The following is a 25,452-nucleotide window of genomic DNA, read 5'->3' as shown; positions in this document are numbered from 1 at the left end:
AACCATTGTGTGCTTATTACCGGTGATCATACTTTACCCAAAATTGCAGTGGTGTATTTATGGTCTTCAAATGTCTGGTTAATTGAAATCATGTATCATATTTTGTGCTAGTGTTGAGATTTAATTTATTTGTCATTTGAAAACTCGGTGCTCAAAGGAATGAAAGTGCACATTGAAAATATGCATGCATGTGTGGGAGAGATGGGAGCATGTGATCAGTTATCAACTGTTCACTTTGTCATGATTAAAAACCGGATCTCTTTTCATGAAAGATTGTATTGTATTGTTGAAGATTTTATGTTTTTCTCTTGTCTTTCACCCAAAACCTTTTTTGTTCTGTTAAAAGAATGACAAATCTTTGATCCCTTTCCTTCTGATGTTTGTATATTTTCTAAAATTCACTGCTTCAAGGAATGAAATATAAACAACCCATCTCTGTCAAAAATCACATTTCACACACCTGGAGAAATGGTTTATTCCAAGGGGGGGGAAAAAATCTTCGACATAATTCCATACAAAAAGACCACTTGTAATCGGTTCCAAAACTCTCCCTGCCTGCCTCACAAACCCATGGTCTTTTCCTCATTTTCAAATTTACACAGGAAATGAAAACTAAATCTGTACAGGTAAGATATGCCTTTTTTATGAGCAAAAGTGAAAACAAAATGTGTTGGTAAATATGTAGTGGAGTTCTAAGATTAAAAATACAGGAACATAAAACTACTGGAATGTATAAAGTTTCAAAATGGAAAAATGATCAATATATGAAAATATATACAATATTCTGTGTAGGTCCACATGATTCTGTATTCTCACACACTCGTGCACATTCCTTCCACCTAAACACACACTCACACACATTCAACACACACTTGTTTATTTTCACTACCTGCAGTTTATATATATATATACATGACACGATAAAAATATATAATATTCTGTATTCTCACTCATGCACACATATGCACATCCCCTCCCGCCTAATCTAAATCTCACACACACACTCTTGCAGCATCTATTTTAACTACCTGGAGTTTACACCTGCAAATGTCTGCCACATCAGGAACTGTAGCCCTGTCATGTGTGGACATATTTATCCTGTCCCACCTTTTCAACTCGTGCAGGTTAATTCTTCACCTCAAGCAACAGATTTATAACTGTGCCGCTGGTTTCATTTTCTGATTTTTCCCCTGCACCAGCCCATACCACTTTTTGGACAAACTCACCAAAGTCAGAATGGACTTCTCTGCATCACTTACAAAATGTTTCAACTCCTTTTGGAAAACCTGTATTAAGTCCCAGTCCGAATAAAATTATTTTTTAATGAGTAATGAAATGAGTTTTGTATTTTAATTTTTGAAAGTAAGTGCCAACACGATTTTTCTAAGTATTCACTGTGTCCGCCGGTTGATTGTGATCGCGCCTTAATATGAGCTTGATCTCCCAGTCGGGCCAAGTAGTTTTGTGACCTGTTGTGATTCATCATCAGACACAAAACAAGAGCGCCGAAGAATCAACAGACAGAAAATACGAAAAAAAATTAGCCGTATGCAGAGCACAGGAACAGGAGTCAAGATGGCTGCCGGAAAAAGAGGGCGCTAGTCAGGGATACACAGGGGAGGTAACCTACTTTGGGAGGTTATCGGCCGTAGCTACTTTTGTTTTCTCCGCATAGGCGGATAGTAGTTTGCACAGGACAGGAATCAGACCCCTGCCGGAGTCTGCACTAGTGGGTCACGGGGTATGTTACTTAAACGTAATTTTAGGAAGAAAATTTCCTTTCATCACTTACAAATCTCTCAAGTGAACAAATTATGGCGTACATATGGCCTAAATCAAATAGTGGGGTATAAGCGGTCACACACATAAAAGCTTTGCTTTTGGAAAGTTTGCACTTCCAACAAGTGTCAGACTCCCAGCATCAGGGTAAACCTACCTGCATCACTGAGAAAAAATGTTACACATCTAGACAAATTATGGCAGCCAAAATGGTGCAGTATAAAATGGTCAAAAACATAAAGCTTTGCTTCTACAAACAGGAAAATCGAAGAAATATAAAGCAGCAAATGCCCACAATAAAAAAAAAAAAAAAAAAAATGACATATGCCAACTAATGTTGTTAACTAAAATTTCTCTTTCCAGCCTTCACAAAAGTGACATTGTGATAATGTAGCTTATAGTCCAGCAGACCACACAGGGCAGCCCAACTAAATGATAGATTTGACAGCACAAAACCCTGTCATTTCTGAAAAACAACAACAACTGCAAAACAATATAGTTACTAACACACCTGAACCATTAAGGTAAATCAGACTAGCCTGTGCTGAGGACGTCAGCCCTTCTGCTTCATTTATCATCCGCAAATTGGAAAAAAAAAAAAGGATTAAAAATACTTCAAAGCCAAACAAGAAGTATATTAAAAAGACCATATAGGCAAACACTGCAGAGCTAGTGACCATCCCAGTGCTCAATGTCTTGATGAACAGATGCAGATGATTTGCAATCACAACCAATTCATTACATCCTGGCATTGTCTGTCCCTCACATCAAGCCAACTTCAAAACAGCAGCAGCAAACTTTTCCATTTTCTGAACTAACTGGTATCCTCCGTCTCAGTACCCCATGTGTTGTAACCCTTCATTTTAATTGCCATTACACACCATCCTACCTGCACAACAGGAAGACTTGTAGCGTCAGAATGACGTGTTTTATGTAGTATGCACATTCGCACGATGCAACCCCTTGCTGTACCCATATGTACTGTGAACATTGACCACTTAGAGCTCCCCTAATGACTCCCATGTATCTTGTCACTGAATGCTTCTGGTTCAGCTGTATGTGTGCTGATCAGTGATGGAGAACCATGCCCATGAAACCATGAATGATGAGGAGGCTCATGTGCTGATTCAATTGCACAATCGTTTTTCACAAGAGGCACTGAATGTTTCTTTAGTGTGTCTTGTGTCCTGTAAGCCTGCTGGGTTAGGACAACTGACTGTTCACATGCTAGCAAGCACATTCCCTACACATTTGAAAGCATTACCTATTCATTAAGTTAACACATAACATTCTCACATTCATACATCACAATAATTCACATTTATGAAGCTCAGTTCTTTCATACACACACACACACACATACACACACACATACACACACAAAACACCTTTACAACACACACATTTTTCCACACACGCACGAAACTTGGCACACACACTCTTTTACTCGCACACAAACAAGCACACTCAACACACATACATCCTCTCTCTCTCACACACACACACATTTACACACAGCCCCATTAACACACACCTTCACATAAACCATCATGCATGCTTTAACACTCACACAAAAACAGCTAAGCACCCACCCTCTCACTCAAGCACCACACCTTTCTTATCCAGCACCCTCTCAACATCTTCCCCCCCACTCTTGTCACCACCACCCTTCTCCTCCTCCCCATCGTCATAATCAGCGTACTCCCATAATTCCTTCTTGGGCTTGAGCTTACGTACGCCGGCCGGGTTGATTTTGGGTGGGGGTTCTAGGTGCTCCATGCTTTTGTCCTGAAGACGATTCAGAGCAGTGATGAGCTTGTCTTTGGCAAAGATGCGACCTTTTGTGAGGAGAGGGGGGGGAAAAAGAAGAAAAATGTTAAATTGATTGATCAATATGGATACTCATATATGGCCTATCCTCGGTCAGGTACCTAATTCTAAGCACTTTACAAGCACAGAATAATTTGATAGATTGATATTTACAATGCGCCTATCCTCGAACAGACACAAAACGCTCAGCACTTAACAAACATGGAGTTATTTGATGGATTGATTGATACTTACAACACACCTATCCTCGGACAGACACAAAACACTCAGCACTTAACAAACATGGAGTTATTTGATTGATTGATTCTTACAACACACCTATCCTCGGACAGACACAAAACGCTCAGCACTTAACAAACATGGTGTTATTTGATTGATTGATCGATATGGATACTTACAATGCACCTATCTTTGGACAGACACAAAACACTCAGCACTTAACAAACATGGAGTTATTTGATTGATTGGTTGATACAGATACAAAGAGATCAAACTCCAAGCACTTTACAAACAGGTAAAGCACACAGCAATTTGCACAGCAAGCTGCCAACCTGGACAGAGCCGACTGCTGTCTGCCTCTGGGCGCTCATTACTCATTTTCTCTGTCATTCAGTCAGGCTTCACACACACACACACACACACACACACACCAACCTTTGTACTTGGAGGGCAGGGAACATTCCTTCAACAGGTGCTCCAGGTCCCAGAAGTCCCTGGCTTCTTCCGGCATGTCATGCAGCAGTCCTGCCACACACCACACACTGTCAGTGCTGGGGGTCACACAGGCTTTTAACCCTTTCACTGCCATCATTTAGTTTGATTTCCTTTACCCGTGTGACAAATGATAATTGGTCGCATAGGGTAATGATTGTTTTTTTTTTTCACCTTGCATTGAATTTATACTTCTCAAATGTTTTTTTTCCCTTGCATTAAAGGTTATATTTCTCATCCCCCCCCCACCCCCCGCCCCCCTTCCTCCCCCCTTCCTCCCCTGCACTGAAGGTAATATTTCTCATCCCCCCTCCCCCCTTCACCCCCCCCCTTCCTCCCCCGATGTCCCTGCACTGAAGGTAATATTTCTCATCCCCCCCCCCTTCACCCCCCCCTTCCTCCCCCGATGTCCCTGCACTGAAGGTAATATTTCTCATCCCCCCTCCCCCCTTCACCCCCCCCCCCTTCCTCCCCCGATGTCCCTGCACTGAAGGTAATATTTCTCATCCCCCCCCCCTTCACCCCCCCCCCCTTCCTCCCCCGATGTTCCTGCACTGAAGGTAATATTTCTCATCCCCCCCCCCTTCACCCCCCCCCCCAACCTCCCCCGATGTCCTTGCACTGAAGGTAATATTTCTCATCCCCCCCCCCCCCTTCACCCCCCCCTTCCTCCCCCGATGTCCTTGCATTGAAGGTAATATTTCTCATTCCCCCCTCCCCCCTTCACCCCCCCCCCCTTCACCCCCCCCCCCCTCCTTCACCCCCCCCCCCCTTCCTCCCCTGCACTGAAGGTAATATTTCTCATTCCCCCCTCCCCCCTTCACCCCCCCCTTCCTCCCCTGCATTGAAGGTAATATTTCTCATTCCCCCCTCCCCCCTTCACCCCCCTCCCCCCTTCACCCCCCCCCCCCCCCTTCCTCCCCCTGGACGCCCCTGCATTGAAGGTAATATTTCTCAAATGAGAAACATCATTATCTTTACCAGGAATTTTGCACAGTTCATACATACCATTGTAGAAGAAATATTGCATTAATACATTAAACTACTGCAGGATACTACAGCGGCAACTGATTTGCAAGGGTAACATAAGGCAATAATAAATATAAGAAAATTCTAGCATGCTAACTACTGCAATAAAGTATACATAACCAAAGGTGCTTTAAAAAAAAAAAAAAAAAAAAATCTATGACAAAATTTATGAGAAATCTGAATATAATTCAACACACTAGTTAATCAGTGAACTAACAGAGTGAGAAAACAAAATTGAACTCACTCGGGACAGTAAGTTTTCTCCCTTGCTTTTCCCCACAGATGGCCCATTTGAAAGGGTTTGGAATTTTTTTTTACAAAAATACAAAATACAGAGTAAGAAAATGAACTTTCAGAACTGGTTTATTTCGTGTTGTGCTATTACATATATATATATATATATATATATATATATATATATATATAAATCAAATTTCTCATCTTATTTTTACAGTTTTGCCATTATGTAGAAAATAAAGCCAATTTTTCACCCTGAATAAACATACCCATGCTCGCTTTCTGCACTTAATTCACTTTCTTCTTTGTCATCATCCACCTCTTCATCAGCATGTGTGCGAGACAGGGCACATATTACAGGATGGCCAATCATACCATTCGGTTGTGGAGTGACCTAGAATAGCACACTGTTTGGCTAATCACAAAATCACATGTACAGCGCATGATGGATTTTTATTTGTGGAAAATGCTATTCCATTGTGTAGGAATGCTGATGCATTCTGTCGTCCAGAGAGAGTTAACAGTTTCTAAACATATGCTATAGACTGTCAATTGAACCAGATGATTGAACCAAGAAAACCACAAAGCAACAGGCCTGGTTTGCATCACTTTCACATGGTACAGTAGTATATGACACCAAACAAGAAAAAACATGAAAAATAACAAACATCTTCAAGTTATGTACACACAGAGTCCTGAATTCAGGTATTCTACACATACTGATGTTCAGTTCACCGATAATAGTTTATGTTTATTCATTAACTTATTCATTTATCTATCTATCTATTATCATTATTTCATTTCATTTTATTTTTTTTCCAACCTCAGTGGAAATGTAGTCAGCAAAGCTCCACTGAGTCTACCTTTTCAAGAAAAATAGTCTTTTAATAAAACCTGACTGGTACCATACCCCCCCAAAAGCACTTATTGATGCTTTAATAAAACATCTTTTAAGAAAACCCAAACAATCACAAAAACAAGAGGCAAGGCCTTCAAGACTCACTTGTGATACACTTAAAAAAAAATCCAAGCTTTTTATGTATTGAGTATAATTTCAAAATGTAATGTTTAAGATGAGAAAGATCAGTTTAACACAAATTAACTCCCCTAGCATTACAGAGTAATTTCCCTTTTTTATTATCTGCACCAAAATGTTTGCAAAATAAATAAAACTTCCATGCTTAGCAAAAGAAGTTCCTGTTTGAACAAAAAATGATAATAATGACTGCTCTAGCTGTTGGGTCAGAATATCAGATCAAAGTGCCAAGTTTAGAGAATACAAAAAATATAAATATAACAGTAAATGCAGTTTGCATATAATTAGGCTTCATTCTGAATTTTTTTGTGCCCATCCCAGAGGCGCAATATTGTTTTAAACAAGATGACTGGAAAGAACTGAATTTTTCCTATTCTTATGCCAAATTTGGTGTCAACTGACAAAGTAGTTGCAGAGAAAATGTCAATGTTAAAGTTTACCACGGACACACAGACACACACACACAGACAACCGAACACCGGGTTAAAACATAGACTCACTTTGTTTACACGAGTCAACAATCAGACATCAATGCCAGAACATCCACGAATCACTTTCTCTGCAGTGTTGCAGACAAAACTTTGACTCCATTTGCCTGTGCGTTTTAAATGGAAGAATTTTAGTCACGTCCAGAAAATGCACAGAACTTTTGTTTGGTGGTATCTGTGGGAAGCATGTCAAACCAAATCACATTATGGTGCTGAGAGCCTCACCGCCCACTAGGGCTGTGACCATGTCAGCATCTACTTCCAGCTGAGGGTAAAGAAGTACAATATAAACTATTTACCACTTTAATCTTTTCGCTCAAAATTTTTAAAAAAAATTTCCAGAGTTTAAAACAGTGATATCTGATTAGGAATGTTTAACTTCTTTTCACTTAAGAAGTCCATTAATTAGCGTCCATGGAGGGACATCACGAAACAAAGTCTTCAGAGAATCCGCCGTGTAATGTCTGTGTCTATCATCATGTAGATCCCAGCAGTCAATCAGCATGTGTTTCACAGTGAGAGAAACCATGTTAATAAAAGAAAAAAAACCCCAAAAACTTCTTCATTCATGGGCTGCAGCTCCCACATTCACTCGTATGTACACAAGTGGGCTTTTATGTGTATGACCGTTTTTACCCCACCATGTAGGCAGCCATACTCCGTTTTCGGGGGTGTGCAAGCTGGGTATGTTCTTGTTTCCATAATCCACCAAATGATGACATGGATTACAGGATCTCTGCTTGCATATACACACGAAGGGGGTTCAGGCACAAAAGCAGGTCCGCACATGTTGACCTGGGAGATCGGAAAAAATCTCCAACCTTTACCCACCTAGTGCCGTTACCGAGATTTGAACCCAGGACCCTCAAGACTGAAAGAACCCCCAAAACAAAAAAGCCAAGAGTAGCACCACACCTCCAGGCATCAGGCTGTCCTCCAGCGCGGGGTCCAGGAGTCTGTTGCAGACAGCGTAGTAGTTGTGGTCGCTATGGAGACGGCTGCACAGGCGGTGTGGCATCATGGCCAGACAGTCCCCGTCAGTGCACAGAGAGTGCTCGCTCTGCAGAAAGCGCTCATACTCCGGCGGTTTTTCTGGAATCACACACACAATGTTGTGATGAAGTCACTGGGGCCTGTATCTGAAGAGCAAGGAGGAAGGTGGCAGAATGGTTAAGACGCTTACCTGCCAATACAGTGTCTGTGAGGGTCTGGGTTTGAATCCCACCCCCACCTTTTCTCTGCAGTTTGACTGGAAAATCAAACTGAGCGTCAAGTCATTTGGATGAGACAATAAACCAAGGTCCCGTGTGCAGCACGCACTTGGCGCACTGAAAAAGAACCAATGGTAATATAAGTGTTGTCCTCTGGCAGAATTCTGCACAAGAGATCCACTGTGATAGGCACACAAATATACATGTACATGCACTCAAGGCCTGACTTAGTGTGTTGGGTGATGCCGCTGGTAAGACATCTACCTAGCAGTTGTGGTGTAGTGTATATGGATTTGTCCAAACACAGTGATGTTTCCTTGAGAAACTGAAACTGAAACTGAAACTCAGAAGTGCAAGAACTACTTCATGTGTAGTTGAAATGGTGCTAATGACTTTTCTGAACAAAAATACTGCAATCCCAGAAGACTAAAGACTGGTGACTGGCGTCCTGACATGTCATTCCTGTCACATCTGTCAGGAAACAGCCCTCACTGATACGTCCTGACATGTCATTCCTGTCACATCTGTCAGGAAACAGCCCTTCACTGATACGTCCTGACATGTCATTTCTGTCACATCTGTCAGGAAACAGCCCTTCACTGATACGTCCTGACATGTCATTCCTGTCACATCTGTCAGGAAACAGCCCTTCACTGATACGTCCCGACACGTCATTCCTGTCACATCTGTCAGGAAACAGCCCTTCACTGATGCGTCCCGACATGTCATTCCTGTCACATCTGTCAGGAAACAGCCCTTCACTGATGCGTCCTGACATGTCATTCCTGTCACATCTGTCAGGAAACAGCCCTTCACTGATGCGTCCCGACATGTCATTTCTGTCACATCTGTCAGGAAATAGCCCTTCACTGATGAGCACACTCGTCAGCAACAGTCAACAGATTGAAGAAGAAAGAAAGAAAGAAAAAGCAATGAAACTCACTGGCGTCAATGGCCTGTTTGTCGACGACGATGATGTTTTCTGCATCCAGGATTCGAACCTTCCCTGCGGCGTCCACGCCAAAGTTGCTCCAGCTGGGGTCGGTGATGTAGAGGGCGTAGTCCTCATCATTGTTGGTCAGCTGCTCCGCGATCTTCAGCAGTTCCAGCGCTAGAGCTGCCTGCAAGGAAGTTAAAGGATAAGTTGACTGACATTATTGTGACTGCCCCTGACTCCACCTTCTGCCTGCTGGCCTCAGCCTGCCTCTCGTAAACTGCAAGAAAAACGTTGTAAAAAGCACCAACGATCCCTGCCCTGCAGGCCTGAATGGAGCCCAGTCATCACCAAATTTGGTGTCGGTGATGAAAAAAGGATTCCGAGTTTAGCTGTGCTGTTTACAAGTTTAGTGCATGAATAGTTCTTAGCTGACGTCTTGGAAAACAGGAATAATACTGAGCATGAGACATCGCCAAACAAACCTGACCCTTCCACATTCAGTCTGTTAACTTGTACTTGTGACAACAGCAAAAGCTGGCACTGACAGTTTTCACACCCGTATTCTTTGTAATTATCACAGCCATTTTCATTTCTTGGGGTGAAAAAGAGCCAGCAGGATCCCTATCAGCAGAATCATCAACATCGAGCAGACAAAAACTATCCTCCTTTGACAAAGGTATTTTCGAGACATTTTTACATCAAAATTTAACCAAACTGTGTGCACAAAATGTTCAGTATAAAAATTAGGAATGAGATGAGAAATGATAAAATTTGTGGGTAAGGACTGTTTGTCACAGGCAGACATGGCACAGGAATCAGAGATAAAAGGACTGATGCTGTTTATTCTTTCTTTTTTCAGTGAATAATGTTGACTGTAACAAATGTTGACTTGAAATGAAAACCACAAAATCAAACAATTATGATTAACCCCTAGGCTGCCTATATGACGAGATAACTTGTCAGTGCAAGCATGTATGCTTCGCTGCCACAAAGACGAGATAACTCGTCATCGAAATATTCTGACTTCTCCTTGGTTTGCATTGAGTTCATTGACAAAAATACTGGTAGCTTTAGCTTGGGGAATCATTTTACATTCTATTCACAGCTAGAAACCCACTATGTCATGAGGCAGTCCTTTATTTGAATGTTTTGGTTGGGTTACTGCCGAAGTGTTTGTGTCTGGCTCCTCGCTCGCTCAGCAAAATGCCGGACACCAAGAGATGCGATTGACCAAGATTGCTTTCGTTAGCTGATGCTCAGAAAGAACTGATGCGTAAATTCTAAGGAGACAGTGGTGAACTTTTATCGGACGATTTGACAGAAAATAAAGGAAGCAATGAAGAGACTGGCTAAGATATGACTATTAGTGATCGTTCGTTTATTTATTTATAGTCTATTCATCTAAGATGATGATATTAGACTGAACTATTAGTGAGTGATGCCAGCTGTACAGCTATAGCAGATGACAGAAAGTGACCGAATTATTAACAGCACACATTGTGAGTGACATTCTTGGCACTCGGTCAACGTGGTTGAATGAGAATTGGATAAATTGACTGTGTGAGTGGTGAAGAGGAGGGGGTGGAGACCTGTGAGAGGGGTGAAGAGGAGGGGGGTGGAGACCTGTGAGAGTGGTGAAGAGGAGGGGGGTGGAGACCTGTGAGAGGGGTGAAGAGGAGGGGGTGGAGACCTGTGAGAGGGGTGAAGAGGAGGGGGGTGGAGACCTGTGTGAGGGGTGAAGAGGTGGGGGTGGAGACCTGTGTGAGGGGTGAAGAGGAGGGGGGTGGAGACCTGTGAGAGGGGTGAAGAGGAGGGGGTGGAGACCTGTGTGAGGGGTGAAGAGGAGGGGGTGTGGCCTCACATCCATGTTATCACTTGGAGTTGTCACAATGTTTTTATCGCGGCTGTTCTAGTATAATTTGTGTGTGCAGGTATTATCCATTTCTCCAGAAAATATGATATTATAGTGTAAATTACCTGACTAATGTTTGTAATGAACAAGTTGAAAATGTGACAAAAAACAAAACACTGATTTCAAAACAAAAGCATGTCACTGAAAATTTATGAAATTGTAAAACATATGTTTTGTATTCTTTATTCATTTACCTTTCAGAAAATACATACTTTTATGGGTCTTTCTCCAATAACAATGAGCTCAGATTTTTTTGAAAATATATACCCATTTTTTTTGTGAAAAAACCCTAGCAAATAGATTTTACTTAAATCTTATTTTCCTGGCAGCGAAAGGGTTCATGAATATCTGTTACACAACTCATAATCTGGATCCATTTACAAACAAATACATTTCAAATTCATACCACATTCACTCAAAACCATTCAGCCCAAAAGTGTTCAAATAATACATACAAGCTCACTTTAAAGGAACATAATCAATGAAACAATTCAACATTCTATCAGCTTGATGGCAATCATTCATAAGTACCACAAAATCAGCACTGGTTACTTTAAAACCAAATGCAGCTGTAATCAAGTTCAAAATGATTAAACAGTTCAGTGAAAATGAACAAATTCTAAACACAACATGCCCTTAATACTTACAATAAGCTGGAAAAACACCCTAATCCTTCAAAAGCTATTAGCTTTCTAACCAAAGATAATTTACAAAAGAACATACCTTCTCACTTTGATAAGGGTTGTTACAAAAAAAGTGAACTGCTCCAGAACTGGCTACTTTGAACTGAGATGTGGTCACACACAAAAAAAACAACAAAAAAACCATCAGTGAGGCAGAACTCACAATGTCAAAGTTCACAAGGCATACAACTCAAAAAAGACAATGACACAAAGGGACAAAACTACTTAAAAAAAACACTATTTTTTAAAACAGTGTATGATTCACTCCCTTTTGCTTACATCTACTGATTCAAACAAATAAGACCTTTTTTTTTTCAACAACTGGTAATGGTAATTTTCACTCTGATATATAATCTTTTAAATCTGCTACATGTAAGTATCCATTATTACTAAATGTGAGGGCTGTACGATCAACCATTTCTCCACTGCAATAGGAAATCCTTTACAGCTCAGTCTTTTGTGAAGGACAATGACTCTCAAACCAGGAGGCAAGACTGCACTGGCTCTTAGTGCTGCAGCCTTCGGGGCTAGCTGTTGGCCTTTGGGGAACCAACCCAGCACTGACTGTCCTAAAACCCTCTTGGCCGAGAGAGTTGGGGTGTAACATGGGCAATACGCAATCCACTTTTATCAAATCCAAGCCCAGATAGCTGGGACAGCAGCTGCATCCTCTGCTGTTCTGATGGTCATTGCCAGATTGCCAGACACAACTATCATACACTATTATGGGTGCTATAGCCGTGTGGTTGAAGCGTTGGACTTTCCATCTGAGGGTCCTGGGTTCAAATCTCGGTAACGGCGCCTGGTGGGTAAAGGGTGGAGATTTTTCCTATCTCCCAGGTCAGCCATGTGCAGACCTGCTTGTGCCTGGAATCCCCTTTGTGTTTATACACACGGAGAAGATCAAATGTGCACATTTAAGATCCTGTAATCCATGTCAGCGTTCGGTGGGTTGGGGTAACAATAATGATAATAATCAGGTGGGTTTTAAGGCCAGACCTGAAAGACAAAAACGCACCCAGCATGCACACCCCTGAAAACAGGGTATGGCTGCCTACAATGTGGGGAAAAATGAACAAAACGGTCATGCTTGTAAAATGTTACAAGTCTGTCTGAGTGTGTATGTGTGTGCCTGAAATGTGACTGAATGATACAGGAAACAAACGAGGAGCGCCCAATGGCAGCCGTCAGTCAGCTCTGCCCAGGTAGGCAGCCTGTGGTGCAAATGACCCCGAGTTTGTAAAGCGCTTAGAGCTTGGTCTCCGACAGGATAGGCACTATATAAGTATCATTATCAAAATTATCAAAAGACTGCATAAAGCAAAATTATGACATGTACCTACCCTCTTGTGGAAGGGCTCATGGTAGAACTGCTCCAGTGTCCTCCCAACATGCTCCACGATGATCTGTCGTCCGCACGCTCCAAAGTACTCTGGGAAGGGCCAGCGCTCTGCTGCAGGAAAGGTCTGTAATGACACCAACCGGAACTGGTCATTGAACTCATCTGTGGGTGCAAGTGACAACAAAAAATCTGACTGAAAAAAAAAAAAAAAAAAGATTTAAAGGAGGTGTGGGTGAGTGAAGGTGAGGATAAAACTCTGTGTGTGTGTGTGTGTGTGTGTGTGTGTATTATGTGTGTGCGCGCGCGCGTCTGCAAAGATCTTTGTAAAGTTAGTTCAGAAATGCATATTTTAGATATTTAGTACTTCAGTATCAGTATCAGTAGCTCAAGGAGGCGTTACAGTGTTCGGTCAAATCCATATACGCTACACCACATCTGCCAAGCAGATGCCTGACCAGCAGCGTAACCCAACGCGCTTGTCAGGCCTTGAAAAAAAAAAAAAAAAAAAAAAAAATAATGGATACTTATATAGCACACTATCCAGAAATCTGCTCTAGGTGCTTTACAAAAACGCTTTGATAACATAAAACATTATATCTATGTTACATACACACACCAAAATGTGACCACACACACACACACACACACGCGCACGCACGCACGCACGCGCACACACACACGCACGCACGCACGCACACACACACACTGCATACATACATTTTAACATACATGTGTGTCTAACAGCTACCCTAACACATGCGCACACATAGGCAGGCACAAACTTACATAAACACACGCACACACAATACACATTCATATACATGCATGTAGTTGTGGACCTGCCACAATTGAACTTATTGCTGAGGGAAAAGGTGAGTTTTGAGACGAGATTTAAAAGATGCGAGGGAATCAGAATGACGGAGGTTATCAGGGAGCTTGTTCCACGTCTTTGGCGATTGAAAAGAAAACGATCTGTGTCCATAGGTCTTACTTCTGACGTGAGGTATCCTGAGAAGTCGAGTATCAGAGGAAGAACGGAGCTGGCGAGATGGGGTATAGATATGGAGGAGTTCAGAAAGATACTTGGGGCCAGATCCGTTGACTGCAGAAAAGGTCAGAGTGGATAGCTTATAGTCTATTCGATCAGAAACAGGCAACCAGTGGAGAGACTGAAGAAGAGGAGAAATATGGTCAAATTTAGAAGCTCTGCAAATGAGTCTGGCAGCGTTATTCTGAATTCGTTGGAGTCTGTTTAACAGGTATTTGGGAAGGCCGGCCAAAAGAGAGTTGCAGTAATCCAATCTTGAGAGAACCAGAGAGCATACAAGTGTCTTGGTTGCATCGGTTGAGAGATAGTGGCGGATAGAGCTGATTCTACGCAGTTCCAAATAGGCAACTTTACAGATATTCGAAATGTGCTGTTGGAAGGAAAGAGACTGGTCCAGGATTACACCAAGACTGCGAACAGAGGGAGAAAGTGAAACAGGTGTGCTATTGATCAGAACAGAGTCAGGAAAGGAAGGATGTTGACCAAACTTCTTTGGACAGGTTATCATCAATTCAGTCTTATCATCATTTAATTGCAGCTTGTTGAGAGTCATCCAGTCCTTTAGGCCAGCAATGCACTCCCGTGTTTGAGTCATCAGTGCATCAAATTCAGCTATGGAAGCCGACTGATAAAGTTGTGTGTCATCAGCAAAGCTCTCATGCGACATCGCATGATGACTGATGACATCCGACACAGGAGCCGCATACAGCACGAAAAGAACAGGACCTAGGACGGACCCTTGTGGGACACCATATTTCAAGGCAGATACTCTAGAGTATGTACCATTTACACACACTTTCTGTGTACGATCTGACAGGTAAGACGTGATCCATGCTAGTGCAGTGTCACGAATACCAAAGGAAGTTTTAAGTCTGTTCAAGAGGATAGAGTGGTCGATAGTGTCAAAAGCTGCTGACAAATCTAAGAGAGCGAGAACAGATATCTTATCCTCATCAAATCCCGAAAGCAAATCATTCACTATTCTAAGAAGGGCTGTTTCGCAACTATGACCACGTCTATAAGCTGACTGATGGGAATTAAGTAAGCCATTCTGTTCCAGATGAGCTAAGAGCTGAGACAATATGATCTTTTCTAGCAGTTTTGATAAAAATGACAGATTAGAGACAAGTCGATAATTTTTCAAACAATTATGATCCAAAGATGGTTTCTTGATGAGTGGACGTACAACAGCAGACTTGAAGCTTTCAGGGAAACAACCAGACAACAAGGAAGAATTGATGACATGAGTAATATGTGGCAGTAGAACATCAATACATTCAACCAACAAAGAAGACGGGACAGGGTCAAGCTCACAGGATTTCGGACAAGCGCTCAGACACACTTTCTTCACAAAATCTTCAGTAACTGGTTGGAAACAATGTAAAACAGGACCACTGTACACGCGTTCTTGAACGGGTGAAGAAGGAGACACAACAGAGTCAAGCTTCTCACGAATGCATGATATTTTGCCGGTGAAGAAGTCAGAAAACTTTTGAGGGAGTTCCTGCACCGAAAATGTTGTAGGGAGAGGAGTGTTTTTCATTTTACCTAGTAGATTGTTCGTAGCGTTGAAAAGCTGTTTGGCTGTGGTGCATGCAAGTATTTTAGAAGAGTAGAACTTTGACTTTGCCCTGTCAACAATGTTTGTTACATTATTCCTGGCTGTCTGAAAAATGTCCCTACTGATGGTCAAACTAGTGGCGCGCCAGTGCCTCTCAGCTCTTCTTCTCTCCCGCTTGGCCTCCAACAGCTCTGGTCCCACGGTGTTGTACCAAGGCGACGGGGGACGATTGGAGATCAGGCGCCGAGTCGACGGGGCGTGCCTGTCGAGTGCAGCGCGTAGGACAGTGGATAGCTGGTCAGCAGTCGGCTTAAAAGGGATATTAGTCAGCAGGTCAGCTTTAAATAAGTCTAAGTCAATTGAGGTCAGTGTGCACACCTCCCTATACACACGGGGCGTGGGAGGTTTGGTGAGGTTCAGATGACACGTCACACTGTGATGGTCGGAGGACAGGGTGTGATCGACGGTGGTAGACTTCAGGAGGCAGTCCTCATTTCTGTGCAACACCCAATCGACGATGTGACCACGATTGTGTGTAGGCTCGGTTACAGACTGGTTAAGATCGAACAAACTGACAATTTCAAGTAATTTAGAGGTATAAAACTGTGGGTGAATCAAAATGAAAATTAAAGTCACCAACAATAAGTAGAGAGCCTGGTAAACTATTAGCGTATTCTAAGAAGTCTGGAAACTGTTCTATGAACATCGTATCAGAAAGTTTATTTTTCTTGTTTGGTGGCGGACGGTAGGGGCAGAACACATTGAGGTGGGAATGTGGCAGCGACAGTGAAAGCTGGGCCAGTTCGAATGAGGCATGGTTGAAGGGAAAGGCAGATGTGTACGTTGTGTGTGGAAGCAGCCTGTCTGACACAACGAAGGCGATTCCTCCCCCGCAAGTTGTTGTAACACGAGGGAAGGAGGTGGTAGTGTAGCCAGGGGGAGCGAGATCTCGACACTTAGCTTCATCCCCAGTACTGCGAAGCCAGGTTTCTGTGATACACAGGATGTCGAGGCTGATTGAGAGCAGATGTTCGTTGATCGCTGAGCGTTTGAGGCGAGGACCAACTGACTGGGCGTTGAACAGACCTAGAGAAATTTGAGTTGAGCGGTGGGAGGGAAAGCAGGACAGAGGTACACGAATATGGTTATTAAAGTTGATGCATTTAACAGGGTGGTCAGTGGAAGTTACACGTCCAGTACCACACACAACAGCTATCTTCCTCTGCTTGCGACGTCCTGCACGATGAGTGCGAACACGGGGGAGGTGACAACCTATACCCACACCTGTGATGGCGTCGATGACAGAAGGGTCAAGTGCTGCAGGAGGCACGGACAGGAGTTGGTCCCGTGTGTAAGACACACGGGGAGAATGAGCATTAAGCAAGGGCCTGTGGTAGAGGTCAGCTTCAGGAACACGCAGAGCGGGCTGCGCGTGCGAAAGGGGATGGTGAAGAAATGGCGTGCTCTGACAAGCAAGAATACTTGCCAGGTTGCACAGAAAACATGTCCAAATAACTTGAAGTTCCGGTGGCAGAATCGCACAAAACAAGCACCAGTGTATACTCCACTCCATCATAAAGTACATACACAACTTTCACGTCAACGCACAATCACATTCCAACACAACTGACGAAAGAAATGAGAGCTAGGACTATGCTGCCTGTCAGGCGTAGCCCTTGCCCTTGGAGATAATAAAATAATAATAATATAAAAAAGACAAAAAAAAAGAGATAAATAAGCAAATAAATGTAAAACATGCAGACACACGATCACACATACACACACACACACATGCATAGCAGATATGCAACAAACATGCAGTTTCACAGATATGAAAGCACGATCAAATACACATAAACATACATGAGCACCAACACGCACACACACATTACTCTGCACCTACTTCAGTGCATACTTAATAAAATCAGACTTGCTGACTGTCACCTTTTCTCATGAGCTTTTCTCCATCCAGCCTTTGCCCACTGCTGTGACTGACATGATGCACACGACAAGTCTGGAGTCTATAAACTGCCAAATGACACTGAACTATCTTCTCACTGATTCTGTCATATAAGTTTACAGATCATACAATCATAACATCCCTGAAAAAAGCACACACACTCACACACACACACACACACACATATATATATATATTTGTATATATATATAGAGAGAGACAGACAGACAGACAGACAGACAGACAGAGACAGAATTTTTTTAACAGTGTTGAATTTTCCACCTTCATGTCCCATTTATGGATTGACCTTTCAAGATGGTGCTCTTCAATAAGTTCAATAATATAAAAGCTGTTAGAAAAAGGCTATGTTTTGATGTTGTTGAGGGTTTTTTTTGTTTTTGTTTTTTTGTTTTTTTGCATTATTTCACTATATTGTGTATCTCTTTGTTTTATTTCTTTACTTTCTGTTTATGAATAAGTTACTTGAAACAGATGATAATATGGTTCATCAGCCATCATGTTAAAATTGAAGTGCAATGTTGTGAGCACAGTATAAGCTTTAAGGCGTCACAGGCGATACAAGTGGAAATTTCTCGAGCAAACTAGATCACAACTGCTGCTGAAGTGATTGAAATACTTCAAACTGAAGGTTTCGACACTGATGAAGATGATGAAGACGTTGAATACAGTATCTGCAGTGAAGAAAGCTACCAGCAAAAAGGTACTGACACTGACTCAGCTTCTGAGGGCTGTGAAGAGAGGGTAGGGGGCGGGTGTACACATGACGTTAGAAGAGGGGTCAGTGGGTCAAGTACAGGGATTTCATTCAGTTACTGTGTGTTTTGTATTTTTTGGTATTTTTTTCCTTACCCTAAGAAATTGGTTGTCTGCAGGGGAAAGCATGGGAGAAATCTATTCGTCCAGAGTGAGTTTATCTAAACCATGGATTTGTCCGAACGCAGTGATGCCTCCTTGAGAAACCCAAACCCAAACTGAAAACAACACACTACCTGCAGCAGCAGAGGCTCCGGGTTGAGGGACGCCGTGTACCACAGCTGCAGCTTGTCCCCAACCAGGATCTTCTTCTGCTTGCGCACCTCCTTGTAGCGGGTCCACATGCGGTCCAGGAGGCGGTACGACGCGCACGTGAACATGCCCACCGTCTGAGCCAGGTGCTTTGGTTGCAGCGGCTCCTTCCTCATCGCCACTGCCACGTCCGTCAGGAACAGGACCCGCGCCACGTCGCAGCCGTCTGGCCGGTTGGCGCTCTTGCACACCTTGCAAAAAAAAAAAAAGAAAAAAAAGAAAAAGAAAAATGATGTGCATTTGTATGATGCTCTTTCTCTCTAACAGCTCAGGGCTCTTTCCATGAAAGAAAAGTTCCAGATTACATGAAAAAATCATGACCATTCTCATAACAATAATGTTAAGTAATAATAATAATGATGATAATTACAATAATAATAATAATAATACTAATGATGATATACAATGGTATGGTGCTCTTTCTCTAACAGCTCAGGGCACTTTTCATAAAAGAAAAAGTTACAAATCACATGGACCATTCATGACCATTCCATCTTTTCTCTCCCGTGTCCTCTTGGAATGACAATCTCTTTTGGAATCCCCCATGCAAAATGACAGCCCCCCAAAACCTATCAACTGTCCAAAATCAAGCATTTGATTGACTTCAACTCATGGAAATTGTTTTTTCTCAGCACATATCCAGTCCTTAACAGATTACACATCAACACAATAAAATAGTAGTCCACCAGTTCCAGTACAATGAAGCCTGTACTGAACCTTCATGAACAGATCAAGCTGCTACTTCTCAACATGACTGTGGTCCTGGACTCAGACTATAAACAAACAAAAATTCTCCCACTGATCCATAGGTTACAGTTTTACAAAGGAATCACAATGCACTATGTAAAATATGATGTGGAAGGTTGTTCCAGATCTGATATGAGAAGCAGCAAAGAGGAAAGAGTATTCACCATAATACAAATTCTTGTACCGACACAAGGAATTTTCAGAAGGTAACCGTCAGAGGATGAGTGGGGGGTTCTTGAGGGAAGTGTAAGCACTAATAAGGTCAGAAAGATAGGTCCATTGCAGTGAATAGCAGGAAAGCAGAGACACACACTACTGATAAAGTCAGAAAGATAGGTCCAGTGCAGTGGAAAGCAGGAAAGCAGAGACACACAACTCTGTATTCAACAGAAAGCTAGTGTACATTCTGGAGGACTGTACCTTGCTGTCCAGCTCCGCCAGTTCTAAATCTGTCGCCATCTTCTTCAGTACCACTTTCTGAGAACTGGACATGGTGGCGTACCGGATGTTTTTGGAGTTGAAGACATCAGTAAAGCGATAGTTTGACCATCCGGTAAGCTGGATCTGGTCATAATAGATGAGACCGCATCCACTGGATCCAAAGCATGCAGGGCACTTGGGAACATCAAGGAAATTGTCGTGGGTGACGTCGTGTTTCATGAAATGCCGGAAGATCAGTCCGTACATCAGGAAGGAGAAGAGGAGAGACAGGCAGAAGACGATTTTGCCAGCTAAAGGGAGTCGTCGGTAGCGTCGTGCCGAGTCGTTCATCACGGACGACAGTCGTTCCATCCCTTCTGTCACACTTGCAGCGCTGTTGCGATGACGCACTCTACTCCCTGGCAACATGGCTTTGTTTGTCCTTTTTCTCTGTGTGGAGTCACTGAAGCCTACTGTGTTCTTCTTGAATTTATAAAATACCAAATCACTGAAATATTTTCAAATTAACCAAGTCAACATTATAAAGTGTCTCATAGGTATTAGGATTCTCATTCCGTTTTTTCTTTCAATTGAACATGGGACTGTTGGAATGACTTGGAGACAGTTACCACGTACCTGAAACAGACAGACAGCATTGATAAGATATATCATTATATGTATAATAACATATAACAATACACTGAAAATATACTGAGAAAAGCAACATATGATGGTGGTTGATGCGATCAGTTTTTAAAAGACTGATCAAAATGCACCTCATTGAAACTCAGTTAAAAAAAAAAAAAAAATCCCAAACCCAAGTTTCAAACCTGCACATAACTCATTCACTAAAATAGTACACATTCAATCTGTCACATAATAGGAACCCAAGAAAGTGATTGACATAATATTTATGAAAAGTTTTACAAAATCTGGGGGGTTGGGAGTGGCCTGTGGAGGAGGAACTGGTGCCATGGGTTCTTTCACTTGCACTAGCACCCTGATACAGCTAATGGTGTAGCGGAGGAGGGAGTGATAATCCTAGTCAATATCTGAGACTCGAACCCATGCACACTGCATGGTTTCCTAGTCAGGTACTTTGCTACCAGGCCACAGGTCCACTTGCACGGAAGCGCTGTGAAGCAACAGCTTGATATTATGTGACAAATCTTTGTTTTACACACACACAGTGACTCACACACACACATAGTTCAGGTTTGGTCCAGGACACCATGGGTCATTTGACCTGTTTACCAGAAAACGAGTGGGTCATTTTCAACTACTTGAACTTGGACTTGACAGAATCAGTGTGTAGACCTTCTGGCCTTTACATGGTCCATACGCTCCTACTGTTACTGTGGCATGTGTGGGTAGTATAATGCCTACAGACTAACAAAGACAAATTGGATCATGGACAGTTGAACTGCCTTTCCAAAAAGCATGGAGCCTGCTTTTGAACCTATTTACTGATGGGGCTGTGACCACTTCCTCAGGCAGGCTGTTCCAGGTGTTCACGTCTCTCTGGGAGAAGTACCAGATGCGTACTGTAAGCCTGCATCTACCCTTGGCCAGCTTCAGGGAGTGCCCCCTGGTGTCCCGACTGGTGTTTAGCTCGAGGCGAGGTCTGTCTGTATCGTACAAATCATGTAAGTACTTGTAGACATCGATCATGTCACCTGGTTTTCTTCGGTGCTCTAAGCTTGGTAATTGCAGGTAGGCCAATCTTTCATTATATGATTTATCTTTGATGCAGGCCAACAGCTTAGTATGTACCAGTGGAGTTCGTCTATAAAAACTGTGGGTTGTAAAAATTAAGAAGTAGACTCACTTTTGATGTGAGATGTCTGTTTCAGACCACAGGTCTGTCTTCAGGGACTGTGTCAGCTGGAAATGACAGAGGAGGAAAAAGCAAAGTTTGAGAAAAGTTATGAGTACTGATCAGTAAAATAAGGCAGGGATGAACAGAGAAGTGAGCAGAGATCAGGCCAGAAGAGTCACAGGAGATGGGAGGAGGTCTAGAACGGGTAGGAAGGTGGGGTGGGGGGAAAAGTGTAGTAGTGGAGTGGATGGATAAAAAAAAAGTGGAGTGGGTGAGGGGAAAAGGGTATGTCACTATGTGTGTGGAGGGTGTGGGGTGTGGGGGCTGGTGAAGAAAGGAAATGAAAGGACTGGAAAGGGAGAGTATTTAGTATAACTTCAGGAGAGGGGGAGGGCTGGTGACGCCATTGGTCACCCCTACCCCCCTCCCCCTCTTTTTTTTCTTTCTTTTTCCATCACCCACTCCTATGGTCTAAAATGTTGGACACCTCTTATCAAAAGTGAGTCTTGTTTTACAAACAACAGGTTTCATAAACTTTCTCCACATGTAGCTTTTATAGACTCAAAGCAGTCATCTTTCATTGTGTCATTTTCAAAATTGTGTCAGGAAAAACACTGCCAGTCACTCATCCATTGTGTGTGTGCAAGTGAGTGAGTGAGTGAGTGAGTGAGTGAGTGTGTGTGAGTGTGTGTGTGTGTGCAAGTGAGTGAGTGAGTGAGTAAGTGTGTGTGTGTGAGTGTGTGTGTGTGTGTGCAAGTGAGTGAGTGAGTGAGTAAGTGTGTGTGTGTGAGTGTGTGTGTGGAGTGTGTGTGTGTGTGTGTGCAAGTGAGTGAGTGAGTGAGTGAGTGAGTGAGTGTGTGCGAGTGTGTGTGTGTGTGTGTGTGTGTGTGTGTGTGTGTGTGTGTGTGTGTGTGTGTGTGAGTGAGTGAGTGTGTGTGTGTGTGTGTGTGCGAGTGTGTGTGTGTGTGTGTGCGCGCGTGCGCGTGTGCGTGTGTGTGTGTGTGTGCAAGTGAGTGAGTGAATGTGTGTGTGTGTGTGTGTGTTTGTGCGAGTGAGTGAGTGAGTGAGTGAGAGTGTGTGTGTGTGTGTGTGTGTGTGTGTGTGTGTGTGTGTGTGTGTGTGTGTGTGCAAGTGAGTGAGTGAGTGAGTGTTTGTATGTGTGTATGTATGTATGTGTGTGTGTGTGTGTGTGTGTGTGTGTGTGTGTGTGTGTGTGTGTGTGTGTGTGTGTGCACTCAGTGTGAGTGCTGCTGAAAGGAATAAATGCGAACTGTATTGACACTTTGGACCAGACACGAACCACAATCCACTAACTTAGCAAAGTTAACTGGTGGGCTTACTGTGAACACACTGCACATTATCATCAAGATACTGTACCATGGCCTGGAGTTTGAAGAACGTGAATACATTCGAAAATGGAGAAGGAAAATGAAAACAATGCACCACCAACAACAAACAGAACGAAGTGCTGGTTTCTTCCCTTCCACTCCTCTGTGTGACTGACGGAGTGAACGTGCACGCCTTGTTGTAAACACTGCTCACTCCGTCTTAAGAGGGAAAACTGTGGAAATTTACAAACGAAATGTTCACTGCTCTTACCAGATATTCGTTTCAAAATCCTTTCATCCTGACATCGTGTTATCGTCTATCGTCTGCTCTTGTGTCCGTTTATCCAGGAAGCGATGTTGATGTCTGGATACCGAAGTCGAACCAAATAACCAGTAAAGCGGAAAACAATATACCCAACAGCGTGAACAGCAATATCTACATTTTTCCGGACTGAAAAGTGTTCACAACAAGGCGTGGACGTGCATTATGCTTGTCACGTTGAGGAGAGGGGAGAGTGTGTATTGTGGGCGTGAAGACTCGAGATGGGTGTGTTGCCAAGGCTTTGCGTTCCCTTTCCAGGGGAGAGCAATACTGTTATCCCTTCTCATGTTGAAAGGTTTCTTCCCTTCGTATACAGTATGCAAAGCATTGTACTGGTGGTGTGTGTCCATCGAGATCGATGATGACCATCGTTGTCATCCAGCTGGGGGATGGGGGGAGGGTGGTGGTGGGGGGGGGGGATGCTCATGAATCTATCTGTGAGTGCGCAGATGGCTGAATAGTCCAATCTGCGCACGAAATGTTCGCTGACAGTTGGGGCAGACAAGAACAGGCATATCATTGTCAGGGAGCTTGTTTGCCCGTGACTTTCTGGCCTGCCTCTTCTGAACAGCTGCAGCAGTCCTGTTGGCCTCGCACAACTTGGCACCTTTGTGCACAGCAGTGCGCCATTTGTCACGGTCCGCTGCAGATTCCTCCCAGGAGTCAGGGTTGATATCAAACGCTTTCAGAGAGACTTTCAGAGTATCTCTGAAGCGCTTCTTCTGACCTCCGTGTGATCTCTTCCCTTGTTGCAGCTCGCCATAGAAGAGCCTTTTGGGCAGCCGATGGTCTGGCATGCGCGCCACGTGTCCAGCCCAGCGAAGCTGGGACTGCATCAGGATGGTGAAGATGCTGGGAAGGGTGGCTTTTGCAAGCACCTCCGTGTCTGGGGTCCTGTCTTGCCACTTGATGTTCAGTAGCTTCCTTAGGCATGTTGTGTGGAAGTGGTTCAGCTTCTTGGCATGTCGTTGGTACACTGTCCAAGTTTCGCAGGCGTACAGTAGTGTGGGGAGAACTACTGCTCTGTACACCTTTAGTTTGGTCTCAAGACCAATGCCTCTTCTGTTCCAGACATTTGCATAGAGTCTACCAAAAGTTGCGCTTGCTCTTGCAATCCTGACGTTCACTTCATCGTCAATGGTCGCATTTTGTGACAATGTGCTGCCAAGGTATGTGAACCGCTCCACCACACTGAGTCTCTGACCGTTGACTGTGATGTTGGGCTCAACGTGGGGTTTCCCTGGGGCTGGCTGATAGAGAACTTCAGTTTTCCTCGTGCTGATGGTAAGGCCAAAGTTCCTGCTGGCAGTGGCAAATTTGTCCACGCTGAGTTGCATGTCAGCTTCAGATCCAGCGTTGAGGGCACAATCATCAGCAAACAAAAAGTCTCTGATGATGTCTGTCATGACCTTCGTTTTTGCTTGAAGCCTTCTGAGGTTAAACAGCTTGCCATCTGTTCGGTACTTTAGGCCAATTCCAACATCGCCATCTCTGAAGGCATCAGTAAGCATTGCAGAGAACATGAGGCTGAACAGTGTTGGAGCCAATATCTACATTTTTCCGGACTGAAAAGTGTTCACAACAAGGCGTGGACGTGCATTATGCTTGTCACGTTGAGGAGAGGGGAGAGTGTGTATTGTGGGCGTGAAGACTCGAGATGGGTGTGTTGCCAAGGCTTTGCGTTCCCTTTCCAGGGGAGAGCAATACTGTTATCCCTTCTCATGTTGAAAGGTTTCTTCCCTTCGTATACAGTATGCAAAGCATTGTACTATCGGGGATCCAAAAGCCTCGCATTCTTACCTGTTTCTCCCTTGAAGATATGTCTCATATCAGTGATCTTCCGTTGTCCCAAAATGATTATTTCTAATTAATGATAATAATAATCACCATTATGATAGAAAAATAATAACAAATAATAATAATAATGATAATATAATTTATTTCCAGTCTAATATCATCATCTCAG

The 25,452-nt window shown here is 43.2% G+C and overlaps 1 protein-coding gene across 3 annotated transcripts; it reads right to left on the bottom strand.

The window, feature by feature from the left end:
• Nucleotides 1-457: 457 nt before the first annotated feature.
• On the bottom strand, nucleotides 458-23,531 carry LOC143275338 (divergent protein kinase domain 2A-like). 3 transcript variants are annotated; one of them, XM_076579363.1, is made up of 9 exons: nucleotides 23,436-23,520; nucleotides 21,846-21,901; nucleotides 20,018-20,653; nucleotides 18,775-19,041; nucleotides 13,197-13,319; nucleotides 9,265-9,442; nucleotides 8,026-8,202; nucleotides 4,264-4,353; nucleotides 458-3,617 (listed from the first exon to the last, which is right to left on the bottom strand). In XM_076579363.1, the coding sequence occupies exons 3-9, from the start codon at nucleotides 20,444-20,446 to the stop codon at nucleotides 3,376-3,378; spliced, it is 1,506 nt and encodes a 501-aa protein (XP_076435478.1). In that variant the 5' UTR covers nucleotides 20,447-20,653; nucleotides 21,846-21,901; nucleotides 23,436-23,520; the 3' UTR covers nucleotides 458-3,375. The 3 variants fall into 3 exon arrangements, with proteins under 3 accessions (XP_076435478.1, XP_076435479.1, XP_076435480.1); XM_076579364.1 differs by lacking the exon at nucleotides 21,846-21,901 and having other exon boundaries at nucleotides 23,436-23,531; XM_076579365.1 differs by lacking the exons at nucleotides 21,846-21,901; nucleotides 23,436-23,520 and adding an exon at nucleotides 23,214-23,384.
• Nucleotides 23,532-25,452: the final 1,921 nt, after the last annotated feature.

The sequence above is a fragment of the Babylonia areolata genome, chromosome 30, assembly GCF_041734735.1.
Source record: "Babylonia areolata isolate BAREFJ2019XMU chromosome 30, ASM4173473v1, whole genome shotgun sequence".
Taxonomy (NCBI): Eukaryota; Metazoa; Mollusca; class Gastropoda; order Neogastropoda; family Buccinidae; genus Babylonia; species Babylonia areolata.
The sequence above is the reverse complement of the archived record's forward strand: the minus strand, read 5'-3'. Positions and strand labels throughout refer to the sequence as shown.